This window comes from Macaca fascicularis, chromosome 3, assembly GCF_037993035.2.
Source record: "Macaca fascicularis isolate 582-1 chromosome 3, T2T-MFA8v1.1".
In the NCBI taxonomy this organism is placed as follows: Eukaryota; Metazoa; Chordata; class Mammalia; order Primates; family Cercopithecidae; genus Macaca; species Macaca fascicularis.
This window is the reverse complement of record NC_088377.1, coordinates 72,099,851-72,118,600: the sequence shown is the minus strand read 5'-3', so window position 1 is coordinate 72,118,600 and position 18,750 is coordinate 72,099,851. Positions and strand designations below refer to the sequence as shown.

Sequence of the window (18,750 nt, the reverse complement as noted above, 5' to 3'; positions counted from 1 at the left end):
ATGCCACGATCTCAGCTCACTGCAACCTCCACTTCCTGGGTTTAAGCGATTCTCCTGCCTCAGCCTCCTGAGTAGCTGGGATTCAGGCACCTGCCACCATGCCCAGTGTACTTTTAGTAGAGACGAGGTTTCACCACGTTGGTCAGGCTGGTCTCGAACTCCTTACCTTGTGATCCGCCTGCCTTGGCCTCCCAAAGTGGTGGGATTACAGGTGTGAGCCACCACGCCTGGCTGATAAATTCTTTTTTAATGGTACATCAATGTTGCATACCATAGTTTACGAGTAAACATTTTCTATTATTGTTGCCATTCCAGATTAGTGTTATTTTATTGTAGGTTTCTTAACATCAGTGTATTGTGTTTTTTGTTTTTTACTTACATATAATTTTAGACAATTTGCAATTCTGTTTGTATACTTTAAGACAATGTGAGGTTTAATTGAGATAAGTTAGTCATGTCTGTCACAATCAGATTATATATATGTGTGTTATTGTCTATAAATATGACCTCAATTTTGGTCATGGCTTATCTTGTATATATTCTTTCTTAGATGATTTTCAATGGTTGTTTCATCTAAGTGAGTAGTCATGGAAATAGTCTTCTTTTCACCATATGTTTTTAACAATGTATATTTTTGTTGTTGTTGTTGTTTGGTGTTTTTTTTTTTTTTTTTGAGATAGAGTCTCACTTTGTCACCCAGGCTGGAGTGCAGTGGCGCAATCTCGGCTCACTGCAAGCTCTGCCTCCCGGATTAATGCCATTCTCCTGCCTCAGCTTCCGGAGTAGCTGGGACTACAGGCATCCACCACCACACTCGGCTAATTTTTTTGTATTTTTAGTAGAGACGAGGTTTCACTGTGTTAGCCAGGATGGTCTTGATTTCCTGACCTCGTGATCTGCCACCTTGGCCTCCCAAAGTGCTGGGATTACAGGTGTGAGACACTGCACCTGGCCTGAATATATGTTTTCCTTATATAAGAAAAACACTTTTGTTATTTGAAGGTAATTTTTGGAAAGATTTATAATTGTGTATTTTTTCAGTTTTTCTTTTAAAAAACTAATTCTTGTAAAAACACATAACATAAAATTTGCTATCTTAAATCTATTTAAGTGTATGTTTCAGGGCCAGGTATGGTGGGGGCTCACATCTGTAATCCCAGGATTTTGAAAGGCCAAAACAGAAAGATCACTTGAACCCAAATGTTTGAGACCACCCTGGGCAACCTATGAAACCCTCTCTACAAATAATTTTTAATAATAGTCAGGCATGGTGGTGTGCACCTATGGTCCCAGCTACTAGAGAGATTGAGAGGGGAGGATAACTTGAGCCTTAGAGTTTGATGTTGCATTGAGCCAAAATTGTGTACTCCAACTTGGATGACAGAGTGAGACCCTGTCGCAAAAAAGAATTTTAAAAAAGCTGTACATTTCAGACATGTAAAGTATATTCACATTGTTATGTTAAAAACTTCTAGAAATTTTATATTTTGTAAAACTGAAACTCAATACCCATTAAGTAACAACTGTTCATTTTACTCTCTTTGGCCCTTGACAAACACCCTTCAACTTCCTGTTTTGATCAGTGTGACTACTGTCTCATATAAGTGGAATCATATAGTATCCATCATTTTGTCACTGGTTTATTTCAGGAGACAATATTCTCAAAGTTTATCTTAAAATGTGACACGATTTTCTTTTTAAGGCTCAATAATATTCCACTGTATGTATATGTTACATTTTTTGATGTCTTCAAGGAACATCTGGGTTGCTTCAGCCTTTTGGGTTTTGTGAGTAGTGGGACAACAAACATGAAAGTTCAGATATGTCTTTCAGGTCCTGTGTTGCATGTTTTGGATACAGATTCATAAATGGGATTGTTGTATGTGATGATTATTTCATTTTTAATTATCTGAGGAACATTTTTAAGAGTTTTAAATAACGGCTGCATCTGGTTTTTCGCCAACAATCAACGTGGGTTTTATTTTCCAATATAAATGATTAAGATTCGATGTTTTTAAAAATTAGCAGTGGCCATTCTGTTGGATGTGAGATGATTTTATTTTTTATTGTGATTTTTATGCATTTCTCTATAAATTAGTAATTTTGTGTGTCCTTTCAAACGCTTTTTCCCATTTGTGTGTGTGTGTGTGTGTGTGTGTGTGTGTGTGTGTGTGTGTGTGTGTGTTTTGAAATGGACTATATTGCCCAGGCTGAAGTGCAGTGGCATGATCTCAGCTGATTGCAACCTCCAGCCTTCCCGGGTTCAAGCGATTCTCCTGCTTCAGCCTTCCAAGTAACTGGAATTACAGGTGTGCGCCACCACACCTGGCTAATTTTTGTATTTTTAGTAAAGACGGAGTTTCACCATGTTGGCCAGTCTAGTCTCGAGCTACTGACCTTCAATAACCCTCCTGCCTTAGGCTCCCAAGGTGCTAGGATTATAAGCACTAGTCACCATGCCTGGCCTGTGTATCTTTGATGAAAATATCATTAAATTATTTATCCATTTCTAAATCAAGTTATTCAACTTTATTTTTCCATTTTAAGAGTTGTTTATATATTCTGAATATTAACTCGCATCACATGTGATTTGCAAATGTTATCACCCATTTAGTAAGAGGCATTGTCACGTTATTGAATGTTTTCTTTGATGTGCAAAAGTTTTGAAATAGAGTGTAGTTAAATTTTTTTATTCTTTACGTTTGTTGCTTATGCATTTAATGTCATATCTAAGAGAATGTTGCCAAGACCAATGTCATGTCTTTGCCCTATATTTTTTTCTAAGTATCTTTTTTTTTTTTTCTGAGATGGAGTCTTGCTCTATCACCTAGACTGGAGTGCGGTGGCATTATCTCGGCTCACTGCACCCTCCACCTCCCAGGTTCAAGCAATTCTCCTGCCTCAGCCTCTTGATTAGGTAGGAATACAGGTGTGCACCACCATACCCGGCTAATTTTTGTATTTTTAGTAGAGACGGGGTTTCATCATGTTGGCCAGGCTGGTCTCAAACTCCTGATCTGATCCTCCCGCCTTGGCCTCCCAAAGTGCTGGGATTACAGGCGTGAGCTACCGTACCTGAACAATTTTCTAAGTATCTTATTTAAAATATTTTTCATATATGGTTCAAGGAAATAATCCAATCTTCTGTTATCAGTGTTGAAGTCCAGTTTTCAACATTATATTTTGAAGAGAATATCTTTTCTCTATTGTGCTCATGACAACTTTGTGGAAGATCATTTGATCATATACGGAAGAGTTCATTTTTGAGTTCCCTGTTCTGTTCTTTCATTTGTTTATCTGTTTTTGCGTTGGTACCATGCCGTTTTGGTTATTGTATCTTTTAATATGTTTTGAAATCAGAAAGTATAATGCCTGTTTGTTCTTTTTCATGGATATTTGACTACAGTTCATAATCAAAATTTAACAATATTTCTGTAAAATCTGTGCTATTGGGATTTTTTGTAGAAATTATATTGAATTTGTATGTTCAGGCTGGAGTGCTGTGGCACAATTTTGGCTTACTGCAACCTCTGCTTCTCAGGTTCAAGCGATTCTCCTGCCTCAGCCTCCTGATTAGCTGGGATTACAGGTTCACACCATCACACCCGGCTAATTTTTGTATTTTTTTTGTAGAGACTGGGTTTCACCATGTTGGCCAGGCTGGTCTCAAACTCCTGATCTCAGATGATCCACCTACCTCGACCTCCCAAAGGGGCTGGGATTATAGATGTGAGCCACCGTGCCTGGCCGACATTTTTTTAAAAATTTAATGTTTTGACCCCTGAGCTAAAATACATTGAAGAGTATTTTATTTTCATATATTTTAAGATTTGCCAGTTTTACTTTTAATTCCTGGTATCATTCATTTTTGGTCAGAAAACACACAGTGTATAATTTTGGTCCTCTATACTTGTTGTTTTGAGACAGGATCTTAATCTGTCATCCCAGCTGGAGTGCAGTGGCATGATTTTCACTGGCTGCAGCCTCAGCCTCCTTGGCTCAAGTGATCCTTTTACCTCAGGCTTTTGAGTAGTTGGGGACTACAGACAACATGCACTACCATGTCTGGTTAATTTTTTAAATTATTTGTAGGGGCAAGGACTCTCTAGGTTGTGCATGCTGGTCTCAAAACACATGATTCTTTCACCTTGATCTCCCAAAGTGTTGAGATTATAGGCATGAGCCACTGCGCCTGACTGGTATTCTCTTTTTTTGGTCTGAGATGGAGTCTCGCTCTGTCACCCAGGCTGGAGTGCTGTGGCTCAATCTTGGCTCACTGCAAGCTCCGCCTCCCAGGTTCACACCATTCCCCTGCCTCAGCCTCCCGAGTAGCTGGGGCTACAGGCGCCAACCACCACACCCCACACCCAGCTATTTTTTTTTAAATATTTTTAGCAGAGATGGGGTTTCACTGTGTTAGCCAGGATGGTCTCTATCTCCTGACCTTGTGATCCGCCCACCTCGGCCTCCTAAAGTGCTGGAATAACAGGCGTGAGCCACTGTGCCCGGCCATGGTATTCTTAAATTAAATGAGTTGATATGTGTCCTAACAGAATACACCCGGTGTAAATAAAAATATTGTGTAATCTCTTGCATTTGACTGGTAAATTTTCTGCATGTCTGTTAAGCCTAGTTGATCTATAATATGGTTTGAATGTCCATGTTCTCCAAACATCATGCTGCAATGTAATCCTCAATGTTGGATGTGGGAACTGATGGGAGTTATTTTGGTCATGAGGCAAAATTTCTCATGAATAGCTTGGCACCATCCTCTTGGTAATCAGAAAGCTTACACTTTATTAATTCAAATGAAAGCTGGTTCATTAAAAGAACCTGGCTCCTTCACCTCACACTTGCTCTCTCACCATGTGATATGTCCACTCTTTGCCTTTCATCGTGATTGTAAGCTTCCTGAGACCCTCACCAGAAGCAGATGCTGGCACATACTTCTTGTACAGTCTGCTAAAGGGTGAGGCAAGTAAACCTTATTTTCTTTATAAATTATCCTCTCTCAGATATTCCTCTATATGCAAAATGATTAATACGGTCTATAAAGTCTAAGTTTTCTTTCTTTTTTTTTTTTTTGAGATGGAGTCTTGCTCTGTTACCCAGGCTGGAGTGCAATAATGCAATCTTGGCTCACTGTAACCTCTGCCTCCTGGGTTTAAGCGATTCTCCTTCCTCAGCCTCTCAAGTAGTTGGATTACAGGTGCCCACCACCACACCCAGCTAATTTTTGTATTTTTATTAGAGATGGGGTTTTGCCATGTTGGTCAGGCTGGTCTCAAACTCCTGACCTCAGGTGATCCGCCCGTCTCAGCCTTATAAAGTGTTGGGATTACAGGCGTAAGTTACCACACCTGGCCTTACGTTTTCTTTGTTTTATTAATTTATTTGAATTTTCTATTTTTGAAAATGGGGTCTTGATGTCTACAATTATTATGTTGGTATGTATTTCCTGCTTCACTTTTGTCAGTAATTGCTATATATATATTGGAGCCCTGATGTTATACATACATACACAGATAGGTAGATATAATAGTTATGAATTCCTGGTAAATTGACTTATTTTACCATTATATAATATCAATCTTTGCCTCATGCTAATGCTTTTTTTTTTTTCTTTTTCTTTTTTTGAGGCAGAGTCTTGCTCTCTTGCCCAGGCTGGAGTGCAATGGCACGATCTTGGCTCACTGTAATCTCCACCTCCCAGTTCAAGTCATTCTTCCACCTCAGCCTCCCAAGTAACTGGGATTACAGGCACTCCCCCACCATCGTGCCTGGCTAATTTTTGTAGTTTTGTAGAGATAGGGTTTCACCATGTTGACCAGGCTGGTCTCGAACTCCTGACCTCAGGTGACCCACCCACCTCGGCCTCTCAAAGTGCTGGGATTACAGGTGTGAGCCACCATGCCCAACCACTAATACTTAAAGCGTATTGTGTCAAATGATTATGACCACCTCACCCAATTGTGGTTACTATTTTCATGGAATACAGATATTTTCCAATCTGTGACTTTCAACCTATTTGACTCAATGCTAAAATGAGTCTCTTGTAGGCAGCATATTTTATGCTTTTTTCTTAAGCCACTCTGGCATTCTATTTCCTTTTTTTTTTCTTTTAATAATTGTATTTATTTATTTATTTTCAAGATAGGGTCTCATTCTGTCAACTATGCTGGTTTGCAGTGGTGTGATCTTGACTCACTGCAGCCTCAACCTTCCAAACTCAGATGATTCTATCATTTCAGTCTCTCAAGTATCTGGGTTACAAGTATGTACCATGACACCCAGTTAGTTTCTTTGTTTTTGTTTTTTTGTTTTTTGTTTTTCCCTGAGACAGAGTCTCACTCTGTCGCTCAAGCTGGAGTGCAGTGGTACGACCTCGGCTCACTGCAGCCTCTGCCTCCCAGGTTCAAGTGATTCTCCTGCCTCAGCCTCCTAGGTAGCTGGGATTAGAGCAACTAATTTTTGTATTTTTAGTAGAGATGGGGTTTCATCATGTTGGCCGGGCTGGTCTTGAACTCCTGACCTCAAGTGATCCTCCTGTCTCGGCCTCCCAAAGTGCTGAATTACAGGTGTGAGCCCCCGTGCCTGGCTATTTTCTTTGTATTATTTGTAGAGAGAGGGCTTTGCCATGTTACCCAGGCTGGTCTCAAACTCCTGGTATCAAGTGATTAGTCCATGTCACACCTGTAATCCCAGCACTTTGGGAGGCCAAGGCGGGTAGATTACATGAGGTCAGTAGTTCGAGACCAGCCTGGCCAACATGGTGAAACCCTGTCTCTACTAAAAATACAAAACATTAACGAGGTGTGGTAGTGCATGCCTGTAATCCCAGCTTCTCTGGAGGCTGAGGCATGAGAATCACTTGAGCTGAGGATGTGGAGGCTGCAGTGAGCCGAGATGGTGCCACTGCACTCCAATCTGGGTGAAAGAGCAAGACTGTCTCAAAATTTAAAAAAAAAAAAAATCACAAAATTTACAATAAATATTCTTAAATATTCACTTTAGTCATAATTATGCAACATTTTACTAAAATGTTTTTATCTTGCAAAGCTAAGTCTCAACACATATTAAACAACTACCAATTTTTCCCATTTTCATGGCACTTTTCAAACACCAGTCTTTTTTTTCTAGGAGTGTAACTGCATCATATATCTCAACAATCTCTGTCTTTTTATGGCTGGCTCATTTTATTTTGCATAATGTCATCAAAATTTATCTTTATAGTTGTTAGACTGTCTTCTGCTTTTTGAAAACTGAATGACAGTCCAGTTTTTTTGTTGTTGTTGTTTGTTTTGTGTGTGTGTGTATGTTTTTTTTGTTGTTGTTTTTTTAATAATACAGATTCTCACTCTTTCACCCAGATTGGAGTACAGTAGTGTCATCTTGGGTCACTGCAACCTCTGCCCCTCGGGATTCAAGCGATTCTACTGCCTTAGCCTCCCAAGTAGCTGGGATTATAGGCGAGTGCCATCATGCCTGGCTAATTTTTGTATTTTTAGTAGAGTCGGGGTTTCACCATGTTGGCCAGGCTGGTCTCGAACTCCTGACCTCATGTGATCTGCCCTCCTCAGCCTCCCAAAGTGCTAAGATTACAGGCATGAGCCACAGTGCCCAGCCAAGTATTTTTATATTTCAGATCGTATCTACTGAATGATTTGGTGACAGAAACTTGTTTTGCTTTTACCTATTGGCTTTCAGTAGCAATAGTATAATAATTATGGGTATGAAAATGACTCTTCATATGACCATATATGTGAAAGTATATATATGTGCTACATTCTATTTTGTCTACTTTTTTTTAACCTTTATACTTGTAGCAAATTGTTTTAATTCTGTAGCTTTGTAATATGTTTTAAAATCAGAAACTATAATGCTTCCAACATTGTTCTGTTTTTGAAGATTGTTAGGTACTTTATTGTCCCTTGAGATTCCATATACTTTAGGGGTTGCTGTTTTTATGTCTTCAAAAATGCAATGAGAAATTGGGAAAACATTGCATTAAATCTTGTGTATTGAGCAGTATAGACATCTTCACAATATTAATTTCAACTTTTGAACAAAAGCATGCTAAAGAATTTGGTTTAATTTCTATATATTTGTAAACTTGTTAGCTTTTAATATTATTGTTTTATATTGTCATTCCATTTTTGTTATGGAAAGTAATCCATAAAATTTCAGTTCTAAAATACTTTTTAAGACTTTTTTGACTTAGTTGGTGGCCTATCAAGAAGAAAGTTGTATGAGCTATCGATAAGGGTGTGTATCTTAATGTTGTTGAGTTTTGTATACCTACGTTAGGAATATTTGTTTTATACTGCCTTCAGGTCCTCTGTTCTCTTACTAATATTCTGTCTTGTTTTATTCTTGTTTTAGAAAATGGGATATTAAAATATTCTATAATTATATTGTTCTCTATGTGTTTCTTCAATTCTGTTGATATTTGCTTTATATATTTAGAACCCTAATGTGAGACACACACACACACACACACGCAAATTTGTCATAGGTTCCCATGAATCTGTTATTGTTTAATGTCCTTATTTGTCTCTTTGGAGTTTTGACTTAAAGTACATTTTATAAAATATGACAATTACTTAAGATGTAGCTTGTGTAATACTGTTTTGATGTCTGCTGCTCTCGTTTTGTTAATATTTGCATGGAATGTCTACTTCCATCTTGCCACTTTCAGTCTTTTTATTATTAGATCTTTTCTGACTCTTGTAGAAAGGCAAGTTGGATCTTGATTTTTCTTTTCTTTTTTTTTTTTTTTTTTTTTTTTTAGCGGGAATCTTGTTCTGTCACCCAGGCTAGAGTAGTGCAGTGGTACCATCTCAGCTCATTGCAACCTCCGCCTCCCAGGTTCAAGCAATTCTCCTGCCTCGGCCTCCCAAGTAGCTGGGATTACAGGCGTCCACCACCATGTCTGGCTCATTTTTGTATTTTTAGAAGAGACAGGGTTTCACCATATTGGTCACGCTTGTCTCAAACTCCTGAACTAAGATGATCCACCGCCTCGGCCTCCCAAAGTGCTGGGATTACAGGCATGAGCCACCGTGCCTGGCCGATTTTTCAGTTCTTTAAATAAATCCCTTTATTAAATGTATGTCTCTTGATTGGAAAGTTAATTATATATATTCAAATAATTTTCTGAAGGTCTTATAATGTCATTTTATTAGTTATTTTCTTTGATTCTTGTATCTTTGTCCCTCATTTTTCTTTGTCTTCCTTTGATGCTTTCATTTCTTATTTGTGTATCCATACAGATATTTTTGGGGGTAACCTGGGGATTACATAAAACCTCTAAAAAATACAACAATATAGTTAACCTGGTAAAAAAACATTAATTTCAGTTGCATACAAAGTTTTTTTTGTTTGTTTGTTTTGTTTTGTTTTGTTTTGTTTTTGAGACAGAGTCTCACTCTGTTGCCGAGGCTGGAGTGCAGTGACACAGTCTCGGCTTACTACAACCTCCGTTTCCCAGGTTCAAACAATTCTGCTTCAGCCTCCTGAGTAGCTGGGACTACAGGCGCGTGCCACCATGCCTGGCTACTTTTTGTATTTTTTTTAGTAGAGACAGGGTTTCACTATGTTGGCCAAGTTGGTCTCGAACTCTTGACCTTGTGATTCACCCGCTTTGGCCTCCCAAAGTGCTGGAATTACAGGCATGAGCTACCATGCCTGGCCGCATACAAGGTTTTTTCCTTGTTACATCTGTCCTCAACATTGTTATTGATGGTGCTAATTATATATTTTTATGTTGTATGTCCATTAACAGTTGTTTATAATAGTTTCCATGCTTTTATCTTTCAAGTTCTAGAGAATAATTAAAAATGTGTACTGCACCATTATGATAATGCTAAGGAATAGTATTTTTCTGTATGTGCATATCTCTCCCAGAAAGTTATGTATTTTCATATGATTATGTGTTGTTTTCTTGCATCATGTTATTTTCAGTGGAAATAACTCCTTTTCACCATCTTTGATATGTAGGGCAAATGGAGTGCCAATATACTTTTTCAGGATTTGGTTATTTTGGAAGATCTTTTCCTTTTTATCTGGTAGGACAGTTTGGTGATGGTATTATTCTCACTTGGCAGCTTTTTTTTTTTTTTTTTTTTTTTAAGGACTTTGACTATATCACACAGATTTTTTTTTGGCCTGCAAAATTTTCTTGACAGATTCACTGGTTTTCTCATAAGACTATCCTTGTAAATGACATATCACTTTCATCTTGCAGCTCCCAAGATTCTCTTGCCTGTGACTGTTGAAATCGTGCTTATATATGTGTGTGTTATAAATATCTTTGTGTGTATCCTAGTTTGTTGAGCATGTTCATTTTTACATCAGTTTTTCCTACTTTTAAAATTTTTCAGTTTTTTTTTGTAATTTTACCTTAACAATTTGTTTTTGATATTTTTAACACTTGTTTTTATCCTCAGATTTCTGATTTTCAATAGTTGTCTGTTCCTATTTAATTCATTGAGTATTCAATTTATTTTAAATTTTTAAAATTAATTTTTACAGCTTCATTCTTTAATAGTTGCTTTCAGAAAATTTTATAATGTTTTTGATGAGGTCATGTTGCCTTCATATTTTGTATGCATTATAATTTTTTTTTGAGATTTGGACATTAAAAACAAGCTACCCATCACAATCTTTATAATGTACCTTTGTCTTGTCATAGCCTGAAACCAACTGTCTTGGCTAGAGATTTTGGTAGTCTCTCAAACATGTTCTTAAAGTGTGTCTTTTCTGAAATTTTTTGGGTTTTTTAGTTAAAGGAGTTTGTTCATGAGTCAGTAGTCACTTGCTACACCTGTTCCCTGTCTGTGGTACTGCAGTTTCTCCGCTGCTGCAACATTCACCTTGGGGCTCAGTTGACTCAAACTGTCATTCCATAGTATATCACCATTTCTTTTGCATTTTATGTCATGAGAGACAGAAATCAGTGTCTGGAAAAGTCCCTAGAAGTCTGAAATGAATATGTGTGTGCCACTATTTTTCTTCTCTTTTCAAAAAGAAACCAAGAGTTGCAATTTACTTCTTTTTTTTTGAGACAGAGTTTTGCTCTGATCATCCAGGCCGTAGTTCAATGGCGTGATCTCAGCTCACTGCAGCCTCTACCTTCCAGGTTCAAGGGACTCTCCTGCCTCAGCCTCCTGAGTAGCTGGGATTACAGGCATGCGCCACCACACCTGGCTAATTTTTGTGGTTTTACCAGAGAGGAGGTTTCATCATGTTGGTCAGGCTGGTCTTGAACTCCTGACTTTGTGATCTGCCTGCCTCGGCCTCCCAAAATGCTGGGATTACAGGCACGAGCCACTGCACCTGGCCTGCAGTAGACTTTTCTTTTCCTTCTATATGGCTCTTTGCATTGTGCTCACCTGGGGCACTGCACACACTTAACTCATTTATATATTTTCCACAAATGTATCTTGGTCAGTATGTTTTGTTACATTGATATGTCTGTGAAGGAATTAGGGCCTGTGGTATTTTGCTGTGCCATCTTGCTTATGTAGTTTGTATATTTTTATAGGTTAGATTTGTAAAGTATATTCATCTGAGTCTAGTAAGTGAAGTAATTGTTATTTTTATTTCTTTCAGTTGTGTGTTCTCATTTTGCCCAAGACCTTTGGCCAAAGCAGGGCTTAAAAGATTCTTTTCAAAAAGTGATCCTGAGAAGATATGGAAAATATGGACATGAAAATTTACAATTAAGAAAAGACTGTAAAAGTGTGCATGAGCATAAGGTGCACAAAAGAGGTTATAATGGACTTAACCAATGTTTGACAACTACCCAGAGCAAAATATTTCAATGCGATAAATATGTTAAAGTTCTTCATAAATTCTCAAATTCAAGTAGACACAAGAAAAGACATACTGGAAAGAAACCTTTCAAACGTAAAGAATGTGGCAAATCATGTTGCATACTTTCACAACTAACTCAGCATAAGAAAACTGCTACTAGAGGGAATTTCTACAAATGTAAAACATGTGGAAAAGCCTTTAACCAGTTCTCAAATCTTACTAAACATAAGATAATTCATACTGAAGTGAATCCCAACAAATGTGAAGAATGTGGCAAAGCCTTTAACCAGTCCTTAACTCTTACTAAACATAAAAAAATTCATACTGAAGAGAAACCTTACAAATGTGAAGATTGTGGCAAAGTCTTTAGTGTATTTTCAATCCTTACTAAACATAAGATAATTCATACAGGAACAAAACCCTACAATTGTGAAGAATGTGGCAAAGGCTTTAGTATATTCTCAACCCTTACTAAACATAAGATAATTCATACTGGAGAGAAGCCCTACAAATGCAACGAATGTGGTAAAGCCTTTAACTGGTCCTCAACTCTTACTAAACATAAGAGAATTCATACTGGAGAGAAACCCTACAAATGCAATGAATGTGGTAAAGCCTTTAACCAGTCCTCAACCCTTACTAGACATAAGATAGTTCATACTGGAGAGAAACCCTACAAATGTGAAGAATGTGGTAAAGCCTTTAAACGGTCCACAACTCTTACTAAACATAAGAGAATTTATACTAAAGAGAAACCATACAAATGCGAAGAATGTGGGAAAGCCTTTAGTGTATTCTCAACCCTTACTAAACATAAGATAATTCATACTGGAGCAAAACCCTACAAATGTGAAGAATGTGGCAGCGCCTTTAGGGCATTCTCAACCCTTACTGAACATAAGAGAGTTCATACTGGAGAGAAACCTTACAAATGTAATGAATGTGGCAGAGCCTTTAACTGGTCCTCAACTCTTACTAAACATAAGAGAATTCATACTGGAGAGAAACCCTACAAATGTGAAGAATGTGGCAAAGCTTTTAACCGGTCCTCAAACCTTACCCGACATAAGAAAATTCATACTGGACAGAAACCATACAAACCTAAAAGACATGACAGTGCTTTTGACAACACCTCAAACTTTTCTAGACATAAAAGAAATCATACTGGTGAGAAATCCTAGAAATGTGAAGAATGTGACAAAGCGTTTAAGTGGTTGTCACACTTGATTGTATATAAGATGATTCATACTGGAGAAAACTCCGAGAAGTGTGACAAATGTGACAAAACAATTCTCATACCTTATTGCACAGGAAAGCATTTTTACTTGAGAAAAATTGTATAAAGAATGAAAAAGTCATTAATATCTGCTCATATCTTACTCAACATCAGAAAGTTAGTACTTAATAAAAGCGTTATCAATGAAATTACTGTCAAAAGATCTTTCAGACAATATAAGCCTGTAAAGTGCAGCAGAGTATTTTGAAGAGAAACATTAAAAATACGAAGAGGTTTGTAGTACCTTTGCTTGTATCATAGATCTTACTGTACACATTTTGTACTAGAGAAAAACCCTGAAGCAGTTGTTCAAACTTTGTTCAATACCAGGAAATTTATGTTGGAGAAAAACCCTATGAGTGTAATGAATTTGGAAAAATACTTTTTCAACAACAGCTTAGAAAACATGAGAGGAATTATACTAAAATATATTTTTGCAAATGCAACAGTAAATATGAAATACATGATCCAAAATTAGGTTTATATAAATATCAGAGAATTCACAGTACAGATATCTTAAGATACTGACACTTCAGACATTACACAAAATCAGAGTGCTGAGTACAGAAAGTTATCCAAAACACAAGTTGGTAGATAACTAATAGTGAAGAAGTTTTTTGCAGAGGTATATTTACATTCAAAGTACACTGTTTTCTTTGGAAAAAATTACAGGTTTTTTAAAAAGTGAATAATGATATAATTCAACTCTCAAATCCATGTTGTTTGGTCTTTTTTGGACGGAGTTTCGCTCTTGTTGCCCAGGCTGGAGTGCATTGGCGTGATCTCAGCTCACTGCCATCTCCGCCTCCTGGGTTCAAGTGATTCTCCTGCCTCAGTCTCCCGAGTAGCTGGGATTACAGGCATGTGCCACCACGCCCAGCTAATTTTGTATTTTTAGTAGAGACAGGGTTTCTCCATGTTGGTCAGGCTGCTCTCGAACTCCCGACCTCAGGTGATCTGCCTGCATCAGCCTCCCAAAATGCTGGGATTACAGGCATGAGCCACACACCTGGTCCATGCTTTTCTTCATTCCTATTGTATTCACATGTGAAAGCATGTGATCAACTGTTGTTGCATCAAAGATATGAGAGATTTTTTTTTATTAGATGGGCATTACTTATGACCTTTTTAATGGAAGAGTAAGAACATTAAAATGAAAGACACGTGATGAAAATCTAAGTAGAGAGGCTCTTGTGGTTAACTGATAATATTGAGTCATGCATGAGGTAGGTGTTCAGAGTAATATTCTGCATTATAGTGAAAAGTTTTTAAATTTTAGTTAAAATTCAGTATTTTATGAATTGTGCTTTTCATAATAAAATGCAGTACATTTCAAAATTTTTAGATTATGTATGAACTTAGATTTTTAAACATATTTTAACATGTTAAGACTGTTGTGTATTCAGTGAAGCATTTTTATGCCACAAACTTTAACCTGCCCCACCTTACTCAATGGCGTAGGTAAAGGATGATGATAGCAATATACTATTTGGTTACATAGTGGACTAACATCTTTAGTAATCTCTTTTGCCAGTGGCTTTAAACTGCAAATAAGTCAAAGAATATTCCCATAGGTTTTACATTTATATTTTTTCTTATTTAAATCTATTGTTCTTATTTTTCATGGGTACATAGTATGTTTTTATATTTATGCCATATATGGCATGTTTTGATACAGGTATATAATAGGTAATAATCACATCAGGGTAAATGAAGTATCCATTACTAGCATTTATCCTTTGTATTACAAACTGTTCAGTTCTATAATTTTATTTTAAAATGTACAACTAAATTGTTGTGGACTACAGGGTTATTTTTATGGTCATAATAAAAATTATAAAAGTATAAATAAAATACATTTCTGAGTCCTGAATATTTTTTAGAATATGTTATATATTTTTCTTCTAACATGTGGCCTCTTTGCCTACAAGCATATAAAGACTTTTAGTTTTGATTTACATAGAGTTAAATATAGATACATTTTACTTTAAAGATAAATCTCAAGTATAAGAAAATTGTAAGTGTGCTTGTGTGAGTATGTTTGTACCTATTTTCAGAAGAAAAGAGCAATATTGGAACAAAACAAATCATTTTAATAAGGTGACTAATTTACTAGAAAACTAACAACCTCAAAAATGCTGAAAGCAAATCTATACTCTTTCTGCTTTGTATTGAATTCATTACTGTAAAATATTATGGCTTATGGTTCAGAATCTCCCCATGCAGATGTTCTGTTTTTACTTGCCTGGTACTCATGGTAGAGCTGTACATTTCTTTTTTCTTACAATTTCTTTTACAGTTTATGAAGTATTATGTGAGCTGGTCAGGGATTACAACAATGATTTTTTATAAAATTCTTAGTGTACAAAAAGTAATTTTTAGATGTAATTTTACTATTAGTCTATTAAGTTATAATTTACTTATTTAGTTAAAACATTGCCCTTTGCGGGAACCCGGAAGGCGGAGCTGCAGTGAGCTGAGATCCAGCCACTGCACTCCAGCTTGGGCGACAGAGCGAGACTCCGTCTCAAAAAAAAAACAAAAACAAAAACATTGCCCTTTGTTCTTTTAATTGGAGAACCCTATGTGAGCCTACTTTTTAAAAGTTATTATTTCTTTCACTTTTCATAATTGATATAAGTAAATTTATTTATTTATTGAATTTGTTCAGGTAAGTACTAGGAAGGCTTCCTGAGTCATGAGGATGCTATTATATATAAACATAGCAGACAAACATGACAGTGCTTGCTGTGTAACAGATGCTCCATAGTAAGACGTAAATACTCCTGTTGAAGTTAGTTTGTAACTTCAAGTCAGAAATGGAATATATCAATGGTGAAACAGTAACATTGATTCTTCATATGGAGAGGACTTTTTTTTTTCTGGGCTGCAAAGCTGAATTCTGCTGAATTTAAAGAGAAATTCTGGTAATTTTCTAATTATCGTCAGGTTTGTTTGTCTTATGTGTATTCCAACAATGTATGCATCACAGCTCTTCTTTTTCTGTATTATGGCTACAGTTTTCTCACTGTTGTCTTTATGCCATGTCATTTCGCATGGTAATTTAGTAAGTTTTGATGAGAAATTTCGTATTTTTAGTGCACTGAAAAATTGGTTTTAATTGGCGAGTTTGCTTATCAATATAACTCTCAGATTGTTAATTAAGATAAAAGACATACACTGTCCACAGGTGAGAGGATTAAATCACTTGGCATTGTTTTTAACTGTAAAAGAAAAATTTTACTAGATTCTTACACAAAGTGTGGCACATATAAAATTTGCTAGAAAATATGTCAGAAATAATTTTTATTTATTCATTTTTTTTGAGATGGGATATCACTCTTTTTACCCAGGCTGGAGTGTAATGGCCCGATGTTGCCTCACCGCAACCTCCACCTCCCAGGTTTGACTCTCCTGTCTCAGCCTCCCGAGTAGCTTGGATTACAGGCATGCGCCACCATGCCCAGCTAATTTTGTACTTTTAGTACAGATGGGGTTTCTCCATGTTGGTCAGGCTGGTTGTGAACTCCCGACCTTAGGTGATCTGCCCACCTCGGCCTCCCAAAGTGCTGGGATTACAGGCATGAGCCACTGTGCCTGGCCAGAAATTAAATTCTTGAGAGAGCTAATGGTAAATCTGACTGGGCACGCTGGCTTAGGCCTCTAATCCCAACACTTTGGGAGGCTGAGCTGGGTGGATTACTTAAGGCCAGGAGTGCGAAACCAGCCCAGCCAAGATGGTGAAACCCTGTCTCTACTAAAAATACAAAAATTAGCCAACTGTGGCCGTGTGTACCTGTAGCCCCAGCTACTTTGAAGGCTGAGGCAAGACAATTATTTGAATGCAGGAGGCAGAGGTTGCAGTGAGCCGAGATCATGCCACTGCACTCCAGTCTGGGCAACAATGAGACTCCATCAAAAACAAAAAAAAAACAAAAAACCAACAACAACAAAAAAAACCCGATAAACATTTTGAATTTAATTTTCTATAATATAGCACAACTTATGTTTTCACACAGAATCTTCTATCTTTAAGTGTGGCTGTTAAACATTGCAAAATAATAAAATGACTTCTGTTGATTTGAAATTTGGAATAGTATTTCTTTTCCATATTGATATTACAATTTGGAGGAATTTCTTACTTTTTTAGGTGGAGTCTCACTCTTGTCACCCAGGCTAGAGTACAGTGGCGCAATCTCGGTTCACTGCAACTTTCGCCTCCCGGGTTCAAGCTATTCTCCTGCCTCAGCCTCCTGAGTAGCTAGGATTACAGGCACTTGCCACCACGCCTGGCTAATTTTTGTACTAATTTTTTTGTACTAATTTTAGTAGAGATGGCATTTCGCCATGTTGGCCAGGCTGGTCTCGAGCTCCTGACTTCAGATGATCCACCTGCCTCAGCCTCCCGAAGTATTGAGATTACAGGCATGAGCCACTGCTCCCGGTCTCACTTTAAAAAAAAAAAAAAAAAATATATATATATATATATATATATATATTTGGTTGGTGAAGTTCAGTCTACAGTTTTTATTCTTAGTCACCTATCTGTAGCCAACTCCTTGGTCATTTTCTCTGGAAAACTTTTGGAGATCATGGCAACTTTTGGATTAAAACGTTTTCTATTTCTTTGCATGCAAATTTGTTTTCTGAGTGGTGTCATGGGGCCATAAACAACACCTGCCCTTTTAGTGTCTTTCACACTATTACCATCTGTACCAGAAACTCCAGGTGCCCCAAGCTTAAAAACCCTAAAGTACATTGACTTTTCCCATGGACTGTGCTGGGTCCAGAACATGGTGTTAAATATCAGAGTTTCTGTGATTATGACAGATGACAAAAACCACACGAGAACTAAGTATTTTTGATACTATTCAGCCAAGTTTATGAAAAAGACAGTATTTGAAACATTATATTTCCATAATGTTTTAAAAATGAATTTTTTGATGTGACATAAAATGTGCATTTTTTCTGTAAAACATGATGTTTTGAAGTATATGTACAATGTCAAATGCTTAATTCTAGGTTAATGCTTCACCTCACATAGTTAACATTTTGTGGTGAGAGCACTTCACATTTTCTTAGCATTTTTCTTAGCACTCTTCATTTTTTCAGTATTCTCTTAGCATATACAAAGACATTATTATGAACTATAGTCACTGTGCTGTACAGAAAAATCTTTTGAACTTAATCCTCTTATTTAACTATAATTGTGTATTCTTTGACAGACATCTTTCCAAACCTCACTTTCTTCTAAATACCTCGGCATCTGGTCATTACCATTTTGCTCTCTACTTCTGTGAGATTAATTTTTTTTAGAATGCATGTGTAAGTGAAATTATGACATTAATCTTTGGCTTATTTCAACTAATATAGTGTCCTTCAGGTTAATCCATGTGATTGAAAATAATACGATTTTCTTTTTAAAAGGTGAATAGTATTCCATTGTGTACATACACCACAATCTCTTTATTGACTCATTAGATGTTGAACTGTTGATTCCATGTTTTGGCCATTGTGAAGAGTGTTGCAAACAACATAGAAGTGCAGATGTTTCTTCATTCTGATTTTATTTGTTAGGGATATATGTATACAATAGTGGAATTGCTATATTATACAATAGTTTGATTTTAAATTTTTTAAGGAATCTCTGTTTTGTT

At 36.8% G+C, this 18,750-nt stretch overlaps 1 protein-coding gene and 1 long non-coding RNA gene across 2 annotated transcripts in view; one reads left to right on the top strand and one right to left on the bottom strand.

The window, feature by feature from the left end:
• Window positions 1-14,947, top strand: part of LOC102119195 (uncharacterized) — a 34,454-nt gene extending 19,507 nt beyond the window's left edge. Inside the window, 2 exon segments of the mRNA XM_005549451.5 lie at window positions 11,614-12,914; window positions 12,916-14,947. Of these exon segments, the coding sequence (XP_005549508.5) occupies window positions 11,614-12,914; window positions 12,916-13,044 (1,430 nt within the window). The 3' untranslated portion in view covers window positions 13,045-14,947.
• LOC135970124 (uncharacterized) overlaps window positions 1-18,750 on the bottom strand; it is a 71,480-nt gene that overhangs the window by 7,148 nt on the left and 45,582 nt on the right. The window lies entirely within an intron of this gene.